The sequence below is a fragment of the Macaca mulatta genome, chromosome 19, assembly GCF_049350105.2.
Source record: "Macaca mulatta isolate MMU2019108-1 chromosome 19, T2T-MMU8v2.0, whole genome shotgun sequence".
NCBI classification, from domain to species: domain Eukaryota; kingdom Metazoa; phylum Chordata; class Mammalia; order Primates; family Cercopithecidae; genus Macaca; species Macaca mulatta.
Window position 1 is genome coordinate 51,596,708 of NC_133424.1, and position 26,796 is coordinate 51,623,503.

The window sequence follows — 26,796 nt, forward strand, 5'->3', positions numbered from 1 at the left end:
TGAGCCATGCGCCCGGCCAAGTGAGTGTATATCTAACTTTAGTAGAGACTGCCAGTTTGTATCATTTTATATTCCCACTAGCAGTGTAGCAGAGATTCATTTGCTGTGCACCCCACCCTTGTGATGGTCAGTCTTTTTTTTTCTTTTTCTTTCTTTCTTTCTTTTTTTTTTTTTTTTGAGACAGAGTCTCACTCTGTCACCCAGGCTGGAGTGCAGTGGCGCGATCTTGGCTCACTGCAAGCTCCGCCTCCTGAGTTCAAGCAATTCTCCTGTCTCAGCCTCCCATGTAGCTGGGATTACAGGCGCACACCACCACGCCCAGCTAATTTTTGTATGTTTAGTAGAGACGGGGTTTTGCCATGTCGGCCAGGCTGGTCTCGAACTTCTGACCTCAGGTGATCCGCCTGCCTCGGCCTCCCAAAGTGGTGGGATTACAGGCTTGAGCCACCATGCCCAGCTGATGGTCAGTCTTTTTAATTTTAGCCATTCTGGTGGCTGTGCATTCTGCTGTGGTTTTACTTAGCATTTTCCTGATGACTAAGAACAACGAAGAAGGTGAAGCATATTTTCATACATTTATTGGCCATTCAGATATTCTTTTGCAAGATGCCCATTCAGGTCTTTTTTTTTTTTTTTGGTCTTTTGAGATGGAGTCTTGCTCTGTCGCCCAGGGTGGAGTGCCATGGCATGATCTTGGCTCACTGCAACCTCCACCTTCCGGGTTCAAGTGTTTCTCCTGCCTCAGCCTCCTGAGTAGCTGGGATTACAGGCGTGCGCCACCACACCGGGCTAATTTTTGTATTTTCAGTAGAGACAGGGTTTCACCATGTTGGTCAGGCTGGTCTCGAACCTCCCAAAGTGCTGGGATTACAGGCATGCGCCACCGAGCCCGGCCCCAATCAAGTCTTTTGCCCATTTTCTTATTAATTTGTCTGCCTCTTTCTGATGCTTTTGGAGGAATGCAAGTACGTAAGCAGACGTATGTGTTGTCAGTGTTTTCACCCACTCTGTGGCTTATCTTTTCACTGGCTTAACAAGGCCTTTGATGAACAGATTTTTTTTTTCTTTTTTTCTTTTTTTTTTTGAGACAGGATCTCACTCTATCGCCCAGGCTGGAGTGCAGTGGCTCAGTTTCTGCTCACTGCAGCCTCAACCCTCAACCTAACCTCCCAGGCTTAAGAGATCCTCCCACCTCAGCCCCCTGAGTAGCTGGGATTACAGGTACGGGCCACCATGCCTGGCTAATTTTTGCATTTTTAGTAGAGACGGGGTTTCGCCATCTTGCCCAGAATTGTCTGAAACTCTTGACTTCAAGTGATCAGCCCGCCTCGGCCTCCCAAAGTGCTGGGATTAGAAGTGCCCAGCCTGACGAACAAGATATCTTAATTTGAATGTAGTATAATTTAATAATTATTTAACAATCATTTCCTGTATGGCTAACATTATTTGTGTCTTGTTTAAGAAATCTTTGCCATCTTGGCTAACATGGTGAAACCCTGTCTCTACTAAAAATACAAAAAACTAGCCGGGCGAGGTGGTGCGCGCCTGTAGTCCCAGCTACTCGGAGGCTGAGGCAGGAGAATGGCGTGAACCCGGGAGGCGGAGCTTGCAGTGAGCTGAGATCGCGCCACTGCACTCCAGCCTGGGCGACAAAGCGAGACTCCATCTCAAAAAAAAAAAAAAAAAAAAAAAAGAAATCTTTGTCTATTCCAAGGTTATGGAAATAGTCTTTGATGTTTTCTTCTGAAAACCTAATTTTTCTTTTCTTTTTTTTTTTTTTTTTTGAGACGGGGTCTCGCTCTGTCACCCCGGCTAGAGTGAAGTGGCGTGATCTCGGCTCACTGCAAACTCCACCTTCCGGGTTCAAGCGATTCTCTTGCCTCAGCCTCCCCAGTAGCTGGGACTACAGGCGCATGCCACCACGCTCGGCTAAATTGTTGTATTTTTAGTAGAGACAGGGTTTTGCCATGTTGGCCGGGCTCATCTTAAACTCCTGACCTCAAGTGATTCTCCCACCTCAGCCTCCCAAAGTGCTGGAATTACAGGCGTGAGCCACTGCACCTGGCCTAAAACCTTATTTTAGTCCTTTCACATTTGGATTTGTAAGCGGAATGAAATTTATTTGTATATATTATTGTGTACAGTGCAGGTCAGTTTGTTTTCGTCCCCCATATGGATATCCAGTTGACTCAGGTCCATTTATTTATCCTTTCCCTGAACTGCAATGTCGCTTTGTCATAAATCTGAGAGCCACTTATCTATGGGTTTCTGCATGCAGTTATTGCTGTAACTGATACAGGTTTTATCATGTTCCAGATTGCATTCTTTGCTTTTTTGTTTTGTTTTGTTTTGTTTTCAGACAGAGTCTCGCTCTGTCTCCCAGGCTGGCATGCAGCGGCATAATCTCGGCTCACTGCAACCTCCGCCTCCCGGGTTCAAGCGATTCTCCTGCCTCAGACTCCGGAGTATCTGGGATTACAGGCGCACACCACCATACCTGGCTAATTTTTGTATTTTCAGTAGAGACGGGGTTTCACCATGTTGGCCAGGCTGGTCTCGAACTTCTGACCTCAGGTGATCCATCTGCCTTGGCCTCCCAAATTGCTGGGATTACGGCTGTGAGCCACCATGCCCGGCCACATTATTATTAGTATTATTTTCAGAACTCTGCCTTAAGACTCATCCATGTATCTCTGAGTGCATTTGTTTATTTATTTATTTTTAAGACAGGGTCTTGCTGTGTCACCCAGGCTGGAGTGCAGTGGTGTGATCTCGGCTCACTGCAACCTCCAACTCCTGGCCTCAAGTGATCCTCCCACCTCATCTTCTCCAGTACTACAGGTACTGTAGAACTGCAGGTGCACTCCACCATGCCTGGATAATTTATATATTTTTGTAGATAGAGACAAAACCCAGGTTCTCCCCTGGGTTCGATTTCTTGGGCTCAAGCAATCCTTCCACCTTGGCCTCCCAACGTGCTGAGATTACAGGACCATAATGAACCAGTGCACCCGGCCAAATTAAAGTCTTATCCTAAGGAAATATGTTTCACTTGTGATTGTTATTGGAGAAGAAGTTATTGGAGAAGAATGTATAAATGGTAAAAAGCTGGGCATAATAGTACTTGCCTATAGTCCTAGCTACTTGGGAGGCTAAGGGTGGGAGGATCATTTGAGCCCAGGAGTTTGAGACCAGCCTGGACAACATAACAAGACCCCCATCTCTCCAAAAAGTAAACATGAAAAACATAGCCAGCTGTGGTGGTGCACGCCTCTAGTCCCCTCAGGAGGCTGAGTTGGGAGTGTCCCTTGAGCCTAGGAGGTCAAGGCTGCAGTAAGCTGTGATCATGCCTCTGAGCCACCGCCTGAGTGACAGAGTGGGACTGTCTCAAAAAAAATAATAATAATAAAATAAATAAAAGAACTCAATATAAGCACAATAGCAGACAGAGGAAACTTGTCATTTGGCCTGGAGTATTTTTGTTTGTTTGTTTGTTTTGAGACAGGTTCTCCTTCTCTTGCCCAGGCTAGAATGCAGTGGTGCGATCATGGCTCACTGCAGCCCCGAACTCCCAGGCTCAAGCGATCCTCCCACCTCAGCCTTCTGAGCAGCTGGCACCACAGGTGCACACGCACTATGCCTAGCTATTAAATTTTCTTTTTTTTTTTTTTTTTTTTTTTTTGAGACGGAGTCTCGCTCTGTCACCCAGGCTGGAGTACAGTGGCCAGATCTCAGCTCGCTGCAAGCTCCGCCTCCCGGGTTCATGCCATTCTCCTGCCTCAGCCTCCCGAGTAGCTGGGACTACAGGCGCCTGCCACCTCGCCCGGCTAAGTTTTTGTATTTTTAGTAGAGACGGGGTTTCACTGTGTTAGCCAGGATGGTCTCGATCTCCTGACCTCGTGATCCGCCCGTCTCGGCCTCCCAAAGTGCTGGGATTACAGGCTTGAGCCACCGCGCCCGGCCAAATTTTTTTTTTTTTTAAGAGACGGGAGCCTCACTATATTGCCCAGTCTGGTCTCAAACTCCTGGGCTGAAGTGATCCTTCCACCTTGGCCTCCCAAAGTGTTTAGATTACAGGTGTGAGTCACCTCGCCCAACCTGGCCAGGAGTCTTGAAAGCCCAAAGGTATCTGTGTCAGTTATGGTCCTGGCAGGAAGCAGATGGCATCCCACAAAGGGGTAAAGTTGGGGCAAGTTTAATGAAGGGACTATTGACATAGGGGTGGGCAGGATTGAGGGAACCTACAAGGGCAGCAGGGACCCGCAGCGTGCAGAGAAGGGAGCAGTGAGAGAGGAGAGACGCCATCAGCAGGAGCTGGGGATGTAGAGAAAGAAACCAGGCACTGCCAGGGGCAGGTCAGGCAGGGAGGGAGGGAGCAGGAAGCAACAAAGCCGTTGACTCCTCTGATCTCCTGCTGGCCAAACCCAGTTGGAAGTCTGAGGGGCTCTGAGGGTTGGGGAGTCCATTCATACAGTCCACACTGGCCAGCCTCCCTGGACCCACCACAGCACGGGGAAGAGGAGTGGAGGGTGGCACCAGAGGGGGAAACGGAAGACCCCCCACACAGTAAACACACCAACATGGTCAACATTCAGCGTCATCTCAGGTCAGGGCAACACTCTGAGATTTTTTTTTTTTTTTTGAGAGAGTCTTGCTGTTACCTAGGTTGGAGTGCAGTGGCGCAATCTCGGCTCACTGCAGCCTCCACCTCCCAGGCTCAAGTGATTCTCCTGTCTCAGCCTCTTGAGTAGCTGGCATTACAGGCACGCACCACCACGCATGGCTAATTTTTGTATTTTTTGGTAGAGAGAGGATTTCACCATGTTGGCCAGCTGGTCTCAAGCTCCTGACCTCAAATGATCTGCCCACTTAGGCCTCCCAAAGTGCTGGATTACAGGCATGAGCCACCATGCCCAGCCCCGTGACAATGCTTTTTGTTTTGTGATTTCATTTTGATGATACCCAAAGAAAGTGAACAGAAATTGATCCTGGGCTAGGTGCAGTGGCTCACACCTATAAGCCCAGCACTTTGGGAGGCTGAGGCAGGAGGATTGCTTGAGCCCAGGAGTTTGAGACCAGCCTGGGCAACCTGGCAAGATCTTGTCTCTATAAAAAATACAAAACTTAGTCAAGTGTGGTGACATGCGCCTGTAGTCCCAGCTACTGGGGAGGCTGAGGTGGGAGGATAACCTAAGCCCAGGGAGGCTGAGGCTTCACTGAGCCATGATCATGCCACTGCTCTCCAGAGCCTGGGTGACAGAGTGCGGCATAGAAAGAAAGAAAGAGAGAAAGAACGAAATTGAGAAAGAATGAAAGAATGAACAAAAGAAAGAAAGAGAAAGAGAGAAAGGGAGAAAGAGAGAAAGAGAGAGAAAAAGAGAGAGAGAAAGAGGGAGGGAAGGAAGGAAGAAAGGAAGGAGAAAGAAAGAAGGAGAAAGAAAGAAAAAAAGAAAGAAAGAAAGAAAGAAAAGAAAAGAAAGAAACAAAGAGAGAAAATAAAGAAATTGATCCTGGACCATCTTAATGGCAACTTCATAAAGGATGATACCCCTGTGTGTGTGTGTGTGTGTGTGTGTGTGTGTGTGTGTGTGTGTGTGTGTGTGTGTGTATATATATACATATTTTTTTTTTGAAACAGGGTTTCACTCTGTCACCCAGGTTGAAGTGTAGTGTTACAACGATGGCTCACTGAAGTCTCAACCTCCTGGGCTCAAGGGATTCTGCCATCTTAGCCTCCTGAGTAGCTAGGACTATAGGCACAGGCCACCATGCCTGGCTAAGTTTTAATTAATTTTTTTTTTTTGAGACAAAGTTTTACTCTTGTTTCCCAGGCTGGAGTGCAATGGCGTGATCTCAGCTCACTGCAACCTCCGCCACCCAGATGCAAGTGATTGTCCTGCCTCAGCCTCCTGAGTAGCTGGGATTACAGGCGCCCGCCACCATGCCTGGCTAATTTTTAAGTTTTTAGTAGAGACGGGGTTTTACCATGTTGGCCAGGCTGGTCTCAAACTCCTGACCTCAGGTGATCCACCCACCTTGGCTTCCTGAAGTGCTCTGATTACAGGCGTGAGCTACCACACCTGGCCTGATTTTTAATTTTTTACATAAATGGTGTCTTGCTTATGTTGCCGAGGCTGGTGTGAAACTCCTGGCCTCAAGCAATCCTCCTGCCTTGGCCTCCCAAAGTGCTGGGATTATGGGCATGAGCCACCATGCCTGGCCTGATTTTTCTATTCCTGATTACAGTCTTGTCAGCATGGAGCAAGAGTTGAGAACTGAAATGCCCACCGAGACCAGATGGGCTGCACACACTGAGAGAACTGGGACCTCCTGTAAGAGGGCAGCACCCACACAGCCCCCGCGATGGCAGCCTGGCAGGAATGGAGGTCCAGGGTTGCCCTATTGGGTGATATTTCATGAGAAGCCAAAAATCTAAATTTTTTAAAGACAAAATCTTCCTATTTTAAAATGTTGGCAACTGATTTACATTTTTATAAAACGCAGTGGGGGTGCAACCAAATATATCTCCGAGGCTGGGCACAATGGCTCATGCCTGTATCCCAGCACTTTGGGAGGCTGAGGCGGGCGGATCACCTGAGGTCAGGAGTTCAAGACCAACCTGACCAACATGGAGAAACCCTGTCCCTACTAAATATACAAAATTAGCTGGGCGTGGTGGCGCATGCCTGTAATCCCAGCTACTCAGAGGCTGAGGGAGGATAATTGCTTGAACCTGGGAGGTGGAGGTTGCAGTGAGCCAAGATTACACCACTGCACTCCAGCCTGGGAGACAGAGGGAGACTCCGTCTCAAAAAAAATTTATATATATATATATATATGTATGTATGTGTGTATATATATACACACACACATACACACACACACATGCACACACATACACACCCACCCCTACCTCTCTCAAGTATAAGTTCCCAAAATCAATGATCCCCAGAATCCATTGAAGAAAGCCAAATCTAGTCCAAATCCTTCTTTTTGCAAATGTGAAAACTGGGGTCCAAAGAGGGGAGATGACCTTGAGAAGTCACCTGGCCAGTTATTAATAGAGACAGGGCAGAACCCAGTTGTCCTCATTCTGGTACCACCCTGGGGATGCACTAAAATTCCACTTTGGCTGTAGTACTAGCCAAAATCTGCTATTTGGTGTGGGCGTCATTTGTTAGAAGGCAGAGGAATAAATACTCAATTTAGCATCTTTTCTGCCATCACTTCCTCAGGTATGATTGATGATCAGTATTAACGTAGGGTACCATCTTATCTAAACAGCACAAAACCCACATTGACACAAACAAGATACTTCCTTTGCATTTACTGTTAATATTTGCATATTCATTTTCAAACTAGAGGTAAACGTTCAAGGTGCAATTTAAAGTTAAAAAATACAGATAAGTAAATGTGTATTTTCTAGTGCTAGAGTAAAAAGCAATACTTTTAAAAAAATTTGTATTTTTAATTTTAGTGGGTACATAGTAGTTATATGTATTTATGGGATAGATGCTTTTGTGTTGCAGACAATCCAATTATACTCTTTTAATTATTTTAAAATGTGCAATCAGGCCAGGTGCAGTAGCTCATACCTGTAATCCCAGCACTTAGGGAGGCCGAGACGGGTAGATCACTTGAGTACCGGAGTTTGAGACAAGCCTGGGCAACATGGCTAAACCCTGACTCTTCTAAAAATACAAAAATTAGCCGGGTGTGGTGGTGCATGCCTGTAGTCCCAGCTCTTCACACAGCTGAGGTGGAAGGATGGCTTGAGCCCAGGAGGCAGAGATTGCAGTGAGCCATGATCTCATACCACTACACTCCAGCCCGGATTTGATACAGGGCAGACCCTGTATCAAAAAAAAAAAAGAGAAAGATAAGTACAATTAAATTATTATTGAATGTAATCACCTTGTTGTACTGATATCAAATGCTAGACGTTATTCATTCTTTCCATATTTTGTACCCATTAACCATCACCCCTTCCCTTCACACCACTATTGATAATATTACAAAAGGTAAATTTTATGAAAAAGGAAATTTTTTTTTTTTTTTTTTTGAGACGGAGTCTCGCTCTGTCGCCCAGGCTGGAGTGCAGCGGCCGGATCTCAGCTCACTGCAAGCTCCGCCTCCCAGGTTTACGCCATTCTCCTGCCTCAGCCTCCCAAGTAGCTGGGACTACAGGCGCCCGCCACCTCGCCCGGCTAGTTTTTTGTATTTTTTAGTAGAGATGGGGTTTTACCGTGTTAGCCAGGATGGTCTCGATCTCCTGACCTCGTGATCTGCCCGTCTCGGCCTCCCAAAGTGCTGGGATTACAGGCTTGAGCCACTGCACCTGGCCGAAAAAGGAAATTATTGAGAGATTTCAAATGGTTGAAGGGGAAATAGACTGGAAATACACATCTTTATTCCTGAATTAATAGAAAACTTAATATTAATAGGAAACTTAATATTATTTAGTAATGGGATTTTAACAGTAACCGTACAGGCTAAGCTGCCAAAAATCGACTTAACAGCACAGTGGCTTAATGGAGAAGCTATTTCTCCCTCCCAGATAACCTCGAGATGAGCAACCCAGTTGGCAGGAAGACTTAGCTCAGAGAGGTCAGTGTAGATTCCTGGTTAATTTCATCTTATGCTCTGCAGACCTTGACCTTGATTTTCCAGTTTATGGGAGTCAGGGGAAGAAAGAGGAAGGCCAGGCAGCAATTTTCTTTTTCTCTTTTAAACTTTTATTTATTTATTTTTTGAGACAGAGTCTTGCTCTGTCACCCAGGCTGGAGTGCAGTGGCGCGATTGCCGCTTACTGCAACCTCCGCCTCCTGGGTTCAAGCAATTCTGCCTCAGCCTCCCGAGTACCTGGGATTAGAGGCACCTGCCATCACACCCGGCTAATTTTTGTTTTTCTGGTAGAGATGGGGTTTCACCATGTCAGCCAGACTGGTCTCAAACTCCTGACCTCAGGTGATCCACCTGCCTCAGCCTCCCAAAGTGCTGGGATTACAGGCATGAGCCACCGTGCCTGGCCTAAACTTTATTATTTATTTATTTAGTTATTGGAGGCAGAGTCTCACTCTGTAGCCCAGGCTGGAGTGCAGTGTCACGATCTCAGCTCACTGCAACCTCCGCCTCCCTGGTTCAAGCGATTCTTGTGCCTCAGACTCCTGAGTAGCTGAGATTACAGATGGGCGCCACTAAGTCCTGCTAGTTTTTTCTATTTTTAGTAGAGACAGGGTTTCGCCAAGTTGCCCAGGCTGGTCTCGAACTCCTGAGCTCAGGCTATCCACCTGCCTTGGCCTCCCAAAGTGCTAGGATTACACATGTGAGTCACTGTGCCCGGCCTTTTTAAAACTTTAAATTATGAAATAATTACAGATTCCTAGGAAGTCACAAAGATAGTACAGATGACAAAAGGCATATAACTGGCTGGGTATGGTGGCTTGAGCCTGTAATCTCAGCACTTTGGGAAGCCTAGGTGGGAAGATTGCTTGAGCACAGAAGGTTGAGAGCAGCCTGGGCAACATTGCAAGACCTTCATCTCCGCAAAAATAAAACAAAAAAATCAGCCAGGCATGGTGGCATGTGCCTGTAACCCCAGCTACTCAGGAGGCTGAGGTGGGAGGATTGCATAAGCCTGAGAGGTTGAGGCTGCAGTGAGCCATAATTGTGGCACTGCACTCTAGCCTGGACGACAGAGAGAGATTGTGACTCCAAAAAAAAAGTAATTCTACTAAAAAATGTCAAAAGGATTTGAATAGATATTTCTCCAAAGATATACAGCTGTCTGATAAGAGCATGAAAAGATACACAATATCACTTGCCATTAGGGAAGTGAAAAAGAAAACCACAATGAGGTACCACTTCACACCCACTAGGATGGCCATAGTTAAAAAAAAAAAAAAAAAAAAAGGAGGGGGAAACAACTAAGCACAGTGGGGCTAACATCTGTAATCCCAGCACTTTGGGAGGCCAAGTTGGGTGGATTGCTTGAGCCCTGGAGTTTGAGACCAGCCTGGGCAACATAGTGAGACCCCTGTCTCTACACCAATACAAAAATTAGCCAGACCTGGTGGCATGTTCTTGTAGTCCCAGCTACCTGGGAGGCTGGGATGGGAGGATTACCTGAGGCTGGGAGGCAGAGGTTGCAATGAGCCAAGATCGCACCATTGCACTCTAGCCTGGGCAATGGAGTGAGACCCCCATCTCAAGGGGAAAAAAAAAAGGAGGGGTTGGGAAATAGCAAGTGTTGGCAAGGATTTGGGGCCTTCACACATTGCTGGTATAGCAACTTTTTAAAAAAATTTTTTACTTTTTCTGAGACGGGGACTGGCTCTGTCACCCTTGCTGGAGTGCAGTGGCGTGAGCACAGGTCGCTGCAGCCTCCACCTCCTGAGCTTAAGCGATCCTCCTGCCTCAGCCACTCAAGGAGCTGGGACTACAGGGGCATGCCACCCTGCCTGGCTAATTTTTTGTATTTTTTTTGGTAGAGACAGAGTCCTCACCGTGTTGTACAGGCAGGTCTCAAACTCCTGAACTCCAGCAATCCACCCACCTTGGCCTCCCAAAGTACTGGGATTACAGGCATGAGCCACCATGCCTGGCCTATGGTGCAGCTACTTTGGAAAACAGTTTGACAGTTCCTTAAGGCTGGGCATGATGGCTCATGCCTGTAATCCCAGCACTTTGGGAGGCTGAGGCCATGGCTGTATTTATCCGTGTCCCCACTGAACTGAGCTCTGTGAGGGCCCTGTCTGTATTCACAGAGTCTTGAACAGACACAGAGTGTGTGTTCGAATATTTATTGAATGAATGAATGACTAGAGCCAACTGGGGTCACAAGCGGGGAAGACTTCCTGTACAAGTGACATCTCAGGAAAACTTCAAGGGACAGGAAGGTTGTCACCAGGTGGGTGGCAGAGGGTAGGGGAAGGCGTCCCAGGTAGGAGGAGATGTGGCTGCTGAGGCTGGACTCTCTCTCTCTCTTTTTTTTTTTTTTTTTTTTTTGAGACAGAGTCTCGCTCTGTCGCCCAGGCTGGAGTGCAGTGGCGTGATCTCGATTCACTGCAACCTCTGTCTCCCTGGTTCAAGCAATTCTCCTGTCTCAGTCTCCCGAATGGCTGGAATTACAAGCATGCACCATCACATCCAGCTAAGTTTTTTTTTGTTTTTTTAGTAGAGACAGGGTTTCACCATATTGGCCAGGCTGGTCTTGAACCCCTGACTTTGTGATCTGCCCCTCTTGGCCTTGCAAAGTGCTGGGATTACAGGCGTGAGCCACCGCACCCGGCCGACTCACTCTTTTTTTTGTTCGTTTTTGAGATGGAGTCTTGCTCTGTCGCCCAGGCCTGAGTGCAGTGACGCGATCTTGGCTCACTGCAGCCTCCGCCTCCCAGGTTCAAGCAATTCTCCTGCCTCAGCCTCTCCAGTAGCTGGGATTATGGGCACCCGCCACCATGTCCGGCTGCTTTTTGTATTTTTAGTAGAGACAGGGTTTCACCATGTTGGCCGGGCTGGTCTTGAACTCTTACCTCAAGTGATCCGCCTGTGAGGGGGGACTCTTGCAGCGAGCTGGGCCTGAGCAGGCTTGGCTCGCGGAGGGCTGGGGTGAAGATGGAAGCTCCTGGGAGCTCATCAGGGCCTGTCCTCCAGATGAGCGGGAAGCCGTGCAGAAGAAAACCTTCACCAAGTGGGTGAACTCGCACCTCGCCCGCGTGGGCTGCCACATCGGGGACCTCTATGTGGACCTCCGGGACGGCTTCGTGCTCACGCGGCTCCTGGAAGTGCTGTCTGGGGAGCAGCTGGTGAGGGGGCCTAAAGGGCTGGGGCAGGGGTCCTCCCTGGGGTCTCAGGCTGGGGTTGGGCTTCTCTGGAAGGGCTGAACTGCAAGTAGGGGACTGGCTCATGGGCGGGTGGAGCGTGCTAGAAGGGCCCTGTGGGTAAGAGGTCCCTCTACATGGGTGTGTGGGGCTGTGGCGCTGGGGCGGAACTTGGTTGTGAGACACCTGGGCGCATGACTGGAACCGAAGCTGATGACCAGCTAGCTACAGTTGCGAGGCCGGGCTTCGATGGAAGGGGAGGCGCTCAGTTGCAAAGGGCAGGGCTATTTGATAAGGGAGGAGTTTTGTTAGAAGGGACTGGCCTGGGGTATGAGCTAGCAGGGGCATGGCTATAAAACAGCGGCAGAACTGTGTTGCGGGTTGGTGGAGTGGGGAGTGGATGAAGGTGCGGGGCTCTAGGCTAAGGGGCAGTGTTCCTTAGTAGGGTGACACCTAGGTCCTGGGTGTCTAGGGACGCAGACGGTGTCCTGGGATGTGGCTTGTTGTATGAGTTGGAGCTGTGTCTCTGGGTTGAATGGGGTTTCAACTAAAAGCGTGGGATTCTCAAGGGGTAGTACAGATTCGTTAAAGGACTGGAGCCTGGAGCCTTCAGGGACTTGTGAGGGGCATGGCGATAGAATAGGAACAAACAGCCGGGTGTGGTGGCTCATGCCTGTAATCCTAGCACTTTGAGGGGCCAAGGCGGGAGGAACACTTGAGCCCAGGAGTTTCAGACCAGCCTGGACAACATAATGAGACCCCCGTCTCTACGTTTTTTTTTTTGTTTGATTGTTTTTGTTTTTAAATTAGCCAGGCGTGGTGGCACGAGCCTGTAGTCCCAAGTACCCAGGAGGTTGAGGCGAGAGGATTGCTTGAGCCTGGAAGGTCGGTAGGCTGCAGTGGGCCATGATTGCACCACCGCTCTCCACTCTGGGCGACAAGGCCAGACTCTTGTTTCTCTCTTTTTTCTTTCTTTTTTTTTTTTTTTTGAGACGGAGTCTCGCTCTGCTGCCCAGGCTGGAGTGCAGTGACTGGATCTCAGCTCACTGCAAGCTCCGCCTCCCGGGTTCACGCCATTCTCCTGCCTCAGCCTCCCGAGTAGCTGGGACTACAGGCGCCCGCCACCTCGCCCGGCTAGTTTTTCGTATTTTTCAGTAGAGACGGGGTTTCACCGGGTTAGCCAGGATGGTCTTGATCTCCTGACCTCGCGATCCGCCCGTCTCGGCCTCCCAAAGTGCTGGGATTACAGGCTTGAGCCACCGCGCCCGGCCTCTCTCTTTTTTCTTAAAAAAAATTTTTTTTTTTTAAATAGATACGAGGACCCACTATGTTTCCAGGCTGATCTAGAACTCCTGGACTCAAGCTATCCTCCAGTTTCGGCCTCCCAAAGTGCTGGGATTTCAGGCATGAGCCACAGCACCTGGCAGAGACCCTCTCTCATAAATAAATAAATAAATAAATACCCACGCGCTGTGGCGAGACTCCGTCTCTACAAAAAGAATTTTAAAAACTCAAAGAGCATTAGCCGGGCGTGGTGGCGGGCACCTGTAGTCCCAGTTACTCAGGAGGCTGAGGCAGGAGAATCGCTTGAACCCAGGAGGCAGAGGTTGCAGTAAGCCAAGATCGCGCGACTGCACTCCAGCCTGGGCGACAGAGCGAGACTCCGTCTCAAAAACAACAACAAAAGCAAAAAAAAAAAAAAGAGTAGGAACCAACGCTGTTGGAAGTGAGCTATAAACATGGGGAAGATCGCTGGGGCAGGGCGGAACTTAATTGGAATGGGCGTGGCTCTGGGTAGGGATCATAAAGGGAAGCAGTGAGGCAGAGGCAGCGAGGGGTGTGACACAGGATTTTTTTTTTTTAGACGAAGTCTCACTCCCTCACCCAGACTGGAGTGCAGTGGCATGATCTCGGCTCACTGCAGCCTCCGCCTCCCGGGTTCAAACGATTCTCCTGCCTCAGCCTCCCGAGTAGCTGGAATTGCAGGAGCCCGCTGCCACGCCTGGCTAATTTTTGTATTTTTAGTAGAGACAGTGTTTTGCCTTCCTGGCCAGGCTGGTCTCAAACTCCTCGCCTCAAGTGAACCACCCACCTCGGCCTCCCAAAGTGCTGGGATTACAGGCGTGAGCCACCGTGCTGGGGCGGCCATGGGATTAGCGGCAAAACATTGGTGGACGAGAGAGGGATCCAATGCCAGGGCCAGCGCTGTGGCTATTGGCTAGGAGGGCGGGGCTTCATGATGAGGGGGCGTAGTTGTCAGGTTGGAAGTGGGGCGCCTGTGGAAGGGGCAGAGCCAGGGACGTGAATAAGCCTTGAAGGGATGTGACTCTTGAAAGGGTCTGGCTATGGGACGGGGCAGGGCTTCTTTAGAAGGACTGAGTCCTGCGTCTTAGTTGAAACGAGAAGAGGATAGCCTGATCCTGGACACGCAGGGGGCGTGGCCATGGGAGGCGGGCTTCTTTGGAAGGGGCGGGGCCGAGGGAGCCATGCTCCTGTCTGTCCAGACCCCCGATCGCCCACCGCTCCTGTCGTCCTAGCCCAGGCCCACGCGCGGCCGCATGCGGATCCACTCACTGGAGAACGTGGACAAGGCGCTGCAGTTTCTGAAGGAGCAGCGCGTGCACCTGGAGAACGTGGGTTCACATGACATCGTGGATGGGAATCACAGGCTGACGCTGGGGCTGGTCTGGACCATCATCCTGCGCTTCCAGGTGACCCTCGAGTGGCCCCTGTCAAGCCCCGCACCAGTAGGACTTAGGAAGGCGTTCCCTACCGTTTACCCATTCATTCATTCCTTCCAATAATATCCTTTTTTTTTTTTTGAGATGGAGTCGCTCTCTGTCGCCTAGGCTGGAGTACAGTGGCGTGATCTCTGCTCACTGCAAGCCCCATCTGCCGAGTTCACGTGATTCTCCTGCCTCAGCCTCCTGGGTAGCTGGGACTACAGGTGCCCGCCACCAGGCCTGGTTAATTTTTTCTATTTTTAATAGAGACAGGGTTTCACCGTGTTAGCCAGGATGGTCTTGATCTCCTGACCTCGTGATCCACCTGCCTCAGCCTCCCAAAGTGCTGGGATTACAGGCGTGAGCCACCGCGCCCGGCCAGTAATATCCTAATATGCTGGAATCCTATTCCAGGTGGTAGGGATGAAAATAATGATGAAAGTAATTGTCATATCACCACCATCACGATAATCATGTTATGTTGTATTGACCTTGTTTCAAACACTGTTCTAAGCACTTGACATTTAATACACATAGCAACCCCACAAATTAGACACTATTTATTAGCCCATTTTGCCAGTGAGGAAATGGAAGCCCAGATAGGAGGTGTCATCTGCCCAGGATCACACATAGCTGGGTGTTGGAGCTGAAATTAGAATCCAGGCAATCTTGATCCAGCATAGAGACAAACAGACAAAGATGTGCCTTTTAGGAGCTTACATTGTGGTGAGAAGAATAATGAATAATAGCAGAGACAGTGTTTTACCATGTTGGCTAGGGTGGTCTCGAACTCCTCGCCTAAGTGATCCACCCGCCTCGGCCTCCCAAAGTGCTGGGATTACAGGCATGAGCCACTGCGCCTGGGCGGCCACGGGATTAATGGCAAAACATTGGTGGACGAGAGAGGGATCCAATGCATAATGATGCATAATAAATACATAAATATGTAAAGAAGACATATATGGAAAAAGGACCAGTTCTAGTTAGAGAAGAAGTGTAAAAAGCTATGCAGGGCCAGGTGAAGTGGCCTGTAATCCCAGCACTTTGGGAGGCTGAGGTGGGAGGAACACTGAAGCCAGGAGTTTGAGACCGGCCTGGCCAACTTAATGAGACCTTTAAAATTTTTTAAAAATTAGCTGGGCACGGTGGTATATGCCTGTGGTCCCAGCAGCTACTCAGGAGGCTGAGGCAGGAGAATCGCTTGAACCTGGGAGGCGGAGGTTGCAGTGAGCTGAGATCGCACCATTGCTCTGTAGCCTGGGCAACAAGAGCGAAACCCCATCTCAAAAAGAAAAGAAAGAAAGGAAGAAAGGAAAGAAAAGAAAGAAAAGAGCCAGGCGTGGTGGCTCACGCCTGTAATCCCAGCACTTTGGGAGGCCGAGGCAGGTGGATCATGAGGTCAGGAGATCAAGACCATCCTGGCTAACACAGTGAAACCCCGTCTCTACTAAAAATACAAAAAATTAGCCGGGCATGGTGGTGGGAACCTGTAGTCCCAGCTACTTGGGAGGCTGAGGCAGGAGAATGGTGTGAACCTGGGAGGCAGAGCTTGCAGTGAGCCTAGATTGCACCACCGCACTCCAGCCTGGGCGACAGAGCAAGACTCTGTCTCAAAAAAAAAAAAAAGAAAGAAGGGAGGGACGGAGGGAGGGAGGGACGGAGGGAAGGAGGGAAGGAGGGAAGGAAGGAAGGAAGGAAGGAAGGAAGGAAGGAAGGAAGGAAGGAAGGAAGGAAGGAGGGAGGGAGGGAGGGAAGGAAAGAAAGAAAGATCCCTCTGGGTTGGAGGTGTTCACCAATATTGGGAGCCAAGAGCCCAGGGAGGAGGATGAAGTTGGATCAGGGTGGGACTATGTGGAGGCAAAAGGGGGCAGGCTGGGGAGACACTCAGGGAGTGGAGTGGACAGGCCTTATGGGAGGGAAGAGGGAGACGGTGTCCAGGGGAAGACTCAGAGCTCTGATCTGGGGACTAGAGGATGATGGGGCTGCCCTGAGACAGGGACAGGGAGAGGGAGCAGGTTTGAGGAACACCCTGAGGGCCAGTTTGAAATAGGTCCAGTGGTTATGGGTCCAGGACATAGAAGAGCTGGGGGACATCTAGGAGTCCACTGGGTCCTGGGCATGGAGCTCAGGGAACAAGGAGACACTGGAGACAGGTACGGACACTGTCAGAACAAAATTGAGGAATGAGATCATGAGAGTGGGAGATCACTGCTGGCAGCTGGAGCCTTGCATTAGGGGCTGGGACCTCCTTGGAAGGGTCTTGGTTCTTTCCCTTGGAACCCACATGCCAAACCTTGTTCCTAAATCCAGGACCCAAGTCTCAGATACCCACCTTAGGCTCTAGAATCCACTCTAGATTTTGGGCCATTCAGAACTTTATCAAACACTACTAAGTGAGATACAACAGTGCACAAAACAGGTAAACATCCCTATGGTCCTGAAGCTTTTACATTTTAGTGGGGAAAGCAGTAAATCTGATGAAAAGATAAAATGTATAGGCTGTGGTAAATGCTAAGAAGATAATAAAACAGGGAAGGGGATATGAAATTTGGGTGTGTGATGAGATTTAAAATCAAATGGTCAGTGAAGGCCTTACAGAGAAGGTCACATTTGAGTAAAGACCTGAAGGTGGTTGGAGCCATGTGGGACTTGGGGAAAGGATGTTCCAGTTAAAGGGAACAGCCAGTGCTAAAGGACCAAGGAGGTAGAATGCTCGTGATTCGGGGAAGAGGCCAGCAGGTATGGAGTGGAGTGAGCTGTTGAAGATGAGGTCATCAATTTACTGAAGGGAGATCATGGGAACTTTCAATTTTACCTTGAATGAAACAGAGATACGGAGGGTGTTGACAAGAGGAACAAGGATCTGATTTGAGTGTTCACAGGGTCCCTCTGTCTGCCATGTGGGTAACAGATTGTGGATGCAGGAGTGGGGAGATCAGCATGAAGGCCACCGCACCAGCCTAGGCAGGAAACAGTGGTGACTTAGACCAAGAAAGTAGCCCAGATGCTCAGTTTGGAGGCTTCCTTGGAAACTGAGACCTGAGTCCTAACTGCTCCCCTAATTGTGGATGTCCTGGCCCACTCCAGAACTTATCCTCACACTCCTGAACCCCCACTCCCAGCTAGATGCTGCCTCCCCCATCTCCTCTGTCACCTGCCACCCTCTTTAGTAGCAGATGGTGAGTGGGGGGCATCTCCAAGCCTCAAGCTCTCCAGGCCCTGGTAGCCATTTTTTGTATTTTCACAGATTCAAGTCATCAAAATTGAGACTGAGGACAACAGAGAGACACGCTCAGCCAAGGATGCTCTGCTCTTGTGGTGTCAGATGAAGACAGCTGGGTAAGCACCCCCACCACCTTCCTTAGGAGGTTAGGCAAGTGGTCCTCTAACCTCTGCAGTTCCTTCCCAGACAAGAGCTCAAGAGGCAGCCTACGTCTTCAGGGTCAAAAAGTTACATCTGAAGCTAACCAACTGGTAAATAAAATATATCCACGTCTCCAGCCTTGACTAATAATCCTTCCTAACATGCTGGAAGGATGGGTTCAAATGTATTTATTTACTTAGAGACAGGGTCTTGCTCTGTCACCCGGGCTGGAGTGCAGTGGCATGATCATAGCTCACTGAAGCCTTGACCTCCTAGGTTCCAGTGATCCTCCCTTCTCAGCCTCCGAAGTAGCTGGGACCACTGCACCCCACCCCGTTTCAAATGTAGAACTCTTGGCCTCACTGGGCACAGTGTCTCATGCCTATCACTTTAGGAGAATGAGGTGGAAGGATTACTTGAGGCTAGGGCTTTGAGAGCAGCCTAGGCAACATAGCAAGACCCCATCTCTACAAAAAGTTGGTTTATTGTTGTTGTTGTTGGACACACGTCCATAGTCGTAGCTTCTCAGGTTCTCAGGAGGCTGAGATGGGAGGATTATTTGAGTCCAGGAGTTCAAGGGTGCAGTGAGCTACAATCATGCCACTGCACTCCAGCCTAGGCTACAGAGCAAGACCCTGTCTTGAAAATAAATAACAGGCTGGGCGTGGTGGCTCAAGCCTGTAATCCCAGCACTTTGGGAGGCCGAGACGGGCGGATCACGAGGTCAGGAGATCGAGACCATCCTGGCTGACACAGTGAAACCCCGTCTCTACTAAAAAATACAAAAAAAAACTAGCCGGGCGAGGTGGCGGGCGCCTGTAGTCCCAGCTACTCGGGAGGCTGAGGCAGGAGAATGGCGTGAACCCGGGAGGCGGAGCTTGCAGTGAGCCAAGATCACGCCACTGCACTCCAGCCTGGGCGGCAGAGCGAGACTCTGTCTAAAAAAAAAAAAAAAAAAAAAAAAAAAAAAAAAAGAAAATAAATAACAAACAAATAAATGAACAAATAAATAAATAAAAATAAAAGAGAACTCTTGGACTCCTCAGAGACCAATGCTGGAAAGAGGTGAACTGTCCCCAGCCTGCTCTCTTCTCTCTGTCCCCCATCCTGTTTCATCCTACATTTCAAGAGATCTCACATTCACCTATGTGGACCTTCAGTGCTATGTCCAAACTCTGGCCACCCTCTCCCGCTATGAGCATCACCCTTCTGCCTCACAGGGCATACACAGGAAAGTTCAAAGTCCTGGGTCCCTTCAGTGTGGCTGAGCTGGCGGCGGGGTGGAGTGCAGGCTCTACTGGGCAGGTTCTCTTGGGCCCCCAACTCTCTGCCCTGCAGGGAGCAGTAAGACCTGAAACTCAATTGTCCCCTGTAGAGCAGCCCCTAGGAGGATGGAGGGAGGGGCAGGTATGGGATGGAGGTGGGCTTCTCTGACTCTCATCCTTCTGGGCTGTCTGTCTTGCAAGGGAGATCATGGGGACTTTTACCATCTGTTTCTCTACATGTTTGTCTCTCTCTATGTCTGCTTTTCCTTGTACTTATCTCTTTTCTCCTCCCTCCTTCTCTCCTTTCCTCCTTCCCTTTTCTTTCATGTCTTCTTTCTCTCTCCTCTCCTTTCTCTCCCCATCTCTGTCTATATCTTGCTCTTTCCCTGTCTTGCTATCTCTCTGCTTCCTCCTTCTCTCCTTCCCTCTCTTCTCTCTTCTTTCTTTTGCTGCTTTTTCTCTCTTCTCCGGCTATCTATCTATCTTCTATCAATCTATATATCTATCATCTATCAACCTCTATCTATCTATCAATCATCTATCTATCTATCTATCTATCTATCTATCTATCTATCTATCTTCTATCAATCTATATATCTATCATCTATCAACCTCTATCCATCTATCTATCTATCTATCTATCTATCTATCTATCTATCTATCTATCTATCATCTATGTATCTACCTATCTCTCTCTCTAACCACCCAACACCCACCCACCCATACATCTTTCAATGTTCTACCCCCTCTCTCTCACCTTCTTTCCCTATCATTTGGTCTCCCTCTTTTTCCCTCTTTCTTCCCTCCTAACTCTCCCCAATCTCTGCCTCCGTTTCTCCCTTCACACTTCCAGTTACCCTGAGGTAAACATCCAGAATTTCACCACCAGCTGGCGGGACGGCTTGGCTTTCAATGCCCTCATTCACCGGCACAGGTACCACTCAGCCTGGGGCAGCCCAGCCCCGCCCTGCACCCTCCCATATCCCCGCAGCTGCACACCTGTACATGTACGTGTGTAGATGGCACACACAGACATAAAGACCCATCCCTTCACCTCTACACACACATACACTTTTCTTTCCCTTCACACACATGTCCTGCACATTTACGCACAGGAACACCCACACGGGCTCCTGTCCAGTCCACATACCCTGTGCACACATGGACACACATAAGCCCTCGCACAGATGTGTGCACACACACAGATACCCACACACGTGCACAGTCTGCCCGCAAGGTAGGAAGCTCGGTCCCCTGTCACTGTCCATGCTGCTGTGTACCCAGCACCTCCTCCTATCAGAAAATGCTTTCTCAGGTCAGGCACGGTGGCTCACGCTTGTAATCCCCGCACTTTGCGGGGCTGAGGCGGGTGGATCACCTGATGTCAGGAGTTCAAGACCAGTCTGGCCAACATGGCAAAACCCCATTTCTACTAAAAAAAAAAAAAAAATTAGCCAGGCGTGGTGGTGCACACCTGTCATCCCAGCTACCGGGGAGGCTGAGGCAGGAGAATCGCTTGAACCTAGGAGTTGGAGGTTGCAGTGAGCCAAGATTGTGCCACTGCACTCCAGCATGGACAACAGTCAGACTCCACCCCTACCCTCACCCAAAAGACAAGAAAAGAAAAGAAAATGTTTCCTCAAAGTGAGCCCCTAGTGTCCCCATCCCTGTACACCCATGGATTGATAACTTGGGGCCTGCCATTGAAATGGCTGAGGGTCAGACACCCACACAAATTATACACACATCATCATCGTCCACATGACATATCGGGGAAACTGAGTCTCAGGCGCAGGAAGGGGCTTGTGGTGGTGTAGCAGAAGCCAGAATCCAGCATTTTCTGCTTTGGACACCTGTCCACTCACAATCCCTGCCTCTTACACCTACACACACTCATACACACATAGGGAAACCCAGACCCACCTCCATATACAGAAACTCACAAGCTGCACCAGGGTCATCCTCACACTAGGTGACATTCGCTCAGTGTTTTCTACGCACAGGCACTGTTCTAAGTGCTTCCCACTAAAGCATTCAATAGTCAATGTATCCATTCAATGTGTCCGATCCACCTGTGGGCAGGTGCTATTTTTATTTATTTATTTATTGTGAGGGTGAGTCTCACTCTGTCGCCCAGGCTGGAGTGCAGTGGCACGATCTCAGCTCACTGCAACCTCTGCTTCCCAGATTCAAGCGATTCTCCTGCTTCAGCCTCCTGAGTAGCTAGGATTACAGGCGCCCACCACCACACCCGGAGAATTGTTCTATTTTTAGTAGAGATGAGGTTTCACTGTGTTGGCCAGGCTGGTCTTGAACTCCTGAACTCAGGTGATCCACCCACCTCGGCCTCCCAAGTAGCTGGGATTACAGGCATGTGCCACCATGCCCAGCTAATTTTGTATGTTTAGTGGAGATGGGAGTTTCACCATTTGGGCCAGGCTGGTTTCAAACTCCTGACCTCAAGTGATCTGCCTGACTCAGCCTCCCAAAGTGCTGGGATTATAGGCAAGAGCCACTATGCCTGGCCGGCAGGTACTATTATTATCCCCATTTTAGAGGAAACCAAAGCACAGAGAAACGCAGTAGCTCACCCAGAGTGACACAACCAGGATGTGACCAAGCTGGGGCTCAAGCTCTGATGAACTGGCTCTGGTCCTCACACTTCTAACCACTGCATAACACCACATAAGAATCCCCAAAGTAGGCTGGGCGCGGTGGCTTACGCCTGTAATCCCAGCACTTTGGGAGGCCAAGACAGGCGGATCACAAGGTCAGGAGATTGAGACCATCCTGGCTAACACGGTGAAACCCCGTCTCTACTAAACATTCAAAAAATTAGCCGGGCATGGTGGTGGGCACCTGTAGTCCCAGCTACTCGGGAGGCTGAGGCAGGAGAATGGCGTGAACCCGGGAGGCGGAGCTTGCAGTGAGCCAAGATCACGCCACTGCACTCCAGCCTGGGCGGCAGAGCGAGACTCCCTCTCAAAAAAAAAAAAAAAAAAAAGAATCCCCAAAGTAAGCATATATGTGTCAACTGGTACATTGTGTCCTGGCCAGGCACAGTGGCTCACACCTGTAATCCCAGCACTTCGGGAGGCCTAGGCAGGTGGATCACTTGAGGTCAGGAGTCGAGACCAGCCTGGCCAACATGGTGAAACCCTGTCTCTACTAAAAATATAAAAATCAGCGGGGCGTGGTGGTACACATCTGTAATCCCAGCTACTCGGGAGGCTGAGGCAGGAGAATTGCTTGAACTCAGGAGACAGAGGTCGCAGTGAGCCGAGATCGCACCCCTGCACTCCAGCCTGGGTGACAGAGCGAGACTGCATCTCAAAAAAAAAAAAAGAAAAAAGAAAAGAAGTACATGTGTCCTTACACAACACACATAAGGGCTGTACACACTCGTATTGTCATAGGACTTCACAGAGACATACACAGGCATACACCGTGTGAGCTCATCTCTTCCAAGCACACTCAGGCTGGCCTACCCATTCGTCTGTGTGCACAGGCTGGCCCAGCAACAAATGCACATGCACACACACATTCCCGGGAACCCACAGAGACGTGCCTGCGTCCATCACACTCACATCACAGCTAAATGCTGCACAGCACACACAGCATGGCCCTTGGCTAGACTGTGCCCTTGTGCCCCTTGCCCTGGGTGGCTCTCAGACAGGGTGGCTTCCTCCCTGCTTGCCCGCCGTCTCTGGAGCCTGCCTGCTGCCTGCCTGCTCTGTGCCCCTGCCCAGGCCCGATCTCGTGGACTTCAGCAAACTCACCAAGTCCAACGCCAACTACAACCTGCAGAGAGCCTTCCGCACAGCTGAGCAGCACCTGGGGCTGGCGAGGCTGCTGGATCCTGAAGGTAAGTGTCGTGCGGGCCCAGCCCGGACTTCCTCTTGGGGGACTCCCAACCCCAATGCCATGTCAAACTCAACTCCATCCCACCCCAGCACCATCCCAAATCCTGAGGTCTCTCCAAATCCCAACTCTCTCCTCAGCCTCCTCCCCTTCTGCCTCCTCTTCCTCCTGTGCGATCCCTCCCACATTCCATCCTCACACCTCTTCCTCTCTCATCCCCAACCATGTCCCAACGTAACCCCTCCTCTTCCCCATTCACAATTTCCTCCCATCCCCAACACACTCCCCAACCCTGCTTTCAACCATCTCCCCCAAAACCAACTCCCACTCCCCTACCCCAGCCCCAAACCCAATGGCATCTCCAACGCCATCGCCACCCCTAATGCCACCCCATCTTCAAGTGTCTCCATCCCCACTACATCTTCAGCTCCAGCTCCATTCCTATCCCTGCCCTAATCCATATCCAACCTCATTTCGCCCTAGCCCATCCCCATGTCTACCTCTCCCACGACTCCATCCTCATCCTCAGCTGCTTTTCCATTTCCAGTCTATCCCTAACCCCATCCCTGACTTCAGCCTCAGCCCCAATCCAGGATCAGCCCTGACACCCATCTCCCATTCCGAATCAAAGCTGCTCCCTTCCTCTGAGCTCTACTGTCTGCCAAACACGTGGCTGGGAACTTTATCAGAGCTATTCACTTTCATCTTCACACTGACCTGGTTAGAGAGAATTTATCAACCCTGTTTTATTTAATTAATTTATTTACTTATTTATTTATTTATTGAGACAAGGTCTGGCTCTGTTGCCCAGGCTGGAGTGCAGTGACGTGATCTCGGCTCATTGCAACCTCAGCCTCCCAGGCTCAAGTGATTCTCCCATCTCAGCCTCCCAAGTAGCTGGGACTACAAGTGTGCGCCATCACACCTGGCTGATTTTTGTATTTTTAGTAGAGATAGGGTTTCACCATGTTGCCCAGGCTGGTCTCAAACTCCTGACCTCAGGTGATCTGCCCACTTCAGCCTCCTAAACTGTTGGAATTATAGGTGTGAATCACTGCACCTGGCCATTTTATTTTACTTATTTGTTTTTATTCACTTATTTATTATTCTTATATTTATTTATTTTTTGAGACAGAGTCTTGCTCTGTCACAGACTGGCATGCAGTGGGGGTGATCCCAGCTCACTGCAACTTCCACCTCCCAGGTTCAAGTGATTCTCCTGCCTCAGCCTCCCAAGTAACTGGGACTACAGGTGCATGCCACCATGCCTGACAATTTTTTTTTTTTTTTTTTTTTTTTTTAGCAGAGACGGGGTTTCACCGTTGTTGGCCAGGCTAGTCTCAAACTCCTGACCTCAAGTGATCTGCTCGCCTCGTCCTCGCAAAGAGCTAGGATTACAGGCATGAGCTACCACACCTGGCCTACTTATTTAGGAGTACAGGCTCATGCCTGTACTCCCAGCATTTTGGGAGGTTAAGGCAAGAGGATCGCTTGAGGCCAGAAGTTGAGGACCAGCCTGGGCAACATAGCAAAATCTCATCTCTACAGAAAAAAAAAAAAAAAAAAAAGAAAGAAAAGAAAAAGAAAAAAAAAGAAAGAAATGAAAAATCTTAGCTGAGCGTGGTGGCACACACCTGTAGTCCCAGCTACACAGAAGACCAAGGCAGGAGGATCACTTTAGCCCAGGAGTTTAAAGCTGCAATGAGCTCTGATTGCAACACTGCACTCCGGATCCCGACTCAAAAAGCAAAAACAACCACCAATTAAAATGATGTTAGAATTTGTTGAGTTTTCCCTCTGTACCAGGCTGGTCTTTCTAATACTTACATTGTTCCTAGGAGGCAGGAACCATGCTCATCTTTATTATAACAATGGGGAAACTAAGGCTCAGAGAAGCCAGGTTATTTTCTGAGGATATGCAGTGAGTAAGTGTTGAACTGGGATTCAAGTGGATGCTGCCCCCAAAGCCTGTTTCTTGACATCAAGCCTCGTGCACCATTTACAAGCTAACTAAATTTTTATTTAGCATCTACTGTGTGCCAGGGAAGGCAGAACAGTAGTAACTAAGACGGGCATATGGCCGGGCATAGTGTCCCATGCCTATAGTCCCAGCACTATGGGAGGCTGAGGCAGGAGGATTGTTTCAGCCCAAGAGTTCAAGATCAGCCTGGGCAACACAGTGAGACCCTGTCCCTATTTTATAAAAAAGAAAAAGTCTATTTAAAAAAAAATTACAAAAAATTAGCTTGGTGTGGTGCTGTGTGCCTGTAATCTCAGCTACTTGGGAGGCTGAGGCATGAGAATCGCTTGAACCTGGGAGGCAGAGGTTGCAGTAGGTCAAGATCACGCCATTGTACTCCAGCCTGGGCGACAGCTTGAGACTCTGCCTAGAAAGAAAGAAAGAAAGAAAGAAAGAGAGAGAGAGAGAGAGAGAGAGAGAGAGGGAGGGAGGGAGGGAGGGAGGGAGGGAGGAAGGAAGGAAGGAAGGAAGGAAGGGAAAAGAAAAGAAAAGAAAAGAAAAGAAAAGAAAAGAAAAGAAAAGAAAAGAAAAGAAAAGAGGCATAGTTTTGTCCTCATGAAACTCAAGCTCTAGATAATGACATAATCACGTAAGTGAGTAGGTAATTACAAATTGTGATACATTCTGGGAAGGACATCATAAGATGCTAAGAGGAGAATAACATGAGGATTACCAACTATAGACAGAGTGAACACGGAGGCTTATCTAAGGAAATTTGAGCTGAGCCAGGCATGGTGGTGCACACCTTTAGTTCTGACTACTCAGGAGGCTGAGGTGGGAGGATTGCTTGAACCTAGGAGTTTGAGGCTGCAGTGACCTGTGACTGCACCACTGTGCTTCAGCCTGGACAACAGAGCCAGAGCCAGACTCCATCTGTTGAAAAAAAAAGTAAAAAGTTGAGTTGAGTTCTGAAGCATAAGCGGGAATTAGGAACACAGAAGAGGGGCAGTGCTCCAGACAGTGAGAACAGCACATGCAAAGGCCCTGAGGTGGAAGGTAGAATGGTGTGTTCAAGAAACAAGTATAGGCTGGGCACGGTGGCTCACATCTGTAATCCCAGCACTTTGGGAGGCCGAGGTGGGCAGATCGCCTGAGGTCAGGAGTTCGAGACCAGCCTGACCAACATGGTGAAGCCCTGTCTCTGCTAAAAATACAAAATCAGCCAGGCATGGTGGCGCATGCCTGTAACCCCAGCTACTTGGGAGACTGAGACAGGAGAATCGCTTGAACCTGGGAGGTGGAGGTTACAGTGAGGCAAGATCATGCCATTGCACTCCAGCCTGGGCAACAAGAGCAAAACTCCATCTTAAAAAAAAAGAAAAGAAAAGTATAGCTATTTATCTATGGTGGTTTATATGTGTCAGGCACTATTTAATCCCAGGAGGTAGATTTCTATTTGACAAAACCTGAGGAACAGAGAGGTTAATTATCTTGCCCAAGGTCACACAGCTAATGAGAGTAGCTTCTCCATCCCTCCACCCAATACCTTCAAGCACTCTGTCAAAGTGCCCACTGTCTTGTTTCCCACTCCCTCTTCCCTCCAGATGTGAACATGGAGGCTCCAGATGAGAAGTCCATCATCACCTATGTGGTCTCTTTCTACCACTATTTCTCCAAGATGAAGGCTCTGGCTGTGGAGGGGAAGCGTATCGGGAAGGTATAAGGAGCCAAGGAGTGGGTGAGTGGGAAGCTGGGAGCTGGCGGCAGGCATGGGTGGGATGAGGCTGACCCCCGCTTCCTCTGC

At 49.3% G+C, this 26,796-nt stretch overlaps 1 protein-coding gene and 1 long non-coding RNA gene across 4 annotated transcripts in view; both read left to right on the top strand.

Moving 5' to 3' along the window:
• The window catches only part of SPTBN4 (spectrin beta, non-erythrocytic 4), a 117,880-nt gene that overhangs the window by 15,360 nt on the left and 75,724 nt on the right, over nt 1-26,796 (top strand). For all 3 annotated transcript variants that reach the window (XM_077982781.1, XM_077982780.1, XM_077982779.1), the window contains 6 exons: nt 11,653-11,804; nt 14,357-14,530; nt 17,790-17,881; nt 20,025-20,105; nt 22,921-23,036; nt 26,597-26,709. In XM_077982781.1, coding sequence (XP_077838907.1) covers nt 11,653-11,804; nt 14,357-14,530; nt 17,790-17,881; nt 20,025-20,105; nt 22,921-23,036; nt 26,597-26,709 — 728 coding nt within the window. The remainder of the gene's footprint in view (nt 1-11,652; nt 11,805-14,356; nt 14,531-17,789; nt 17,882-20,024; nt 20,106-22,920; nt 23,037-26,596; nt 26,710-26,796) is intronic.
• On the top strand, nt 1,758-5,504 carry LOC144337502 (uncharacterized). The gene is made up of 3 exons (XR_013410691.1): nt 1,758-2,030; nt 2,751-2,975; nt 4,064-5,504. It is a non-coding gene; the product is annotated as an uncharacterized LOC144337502 (long non-coding RNA).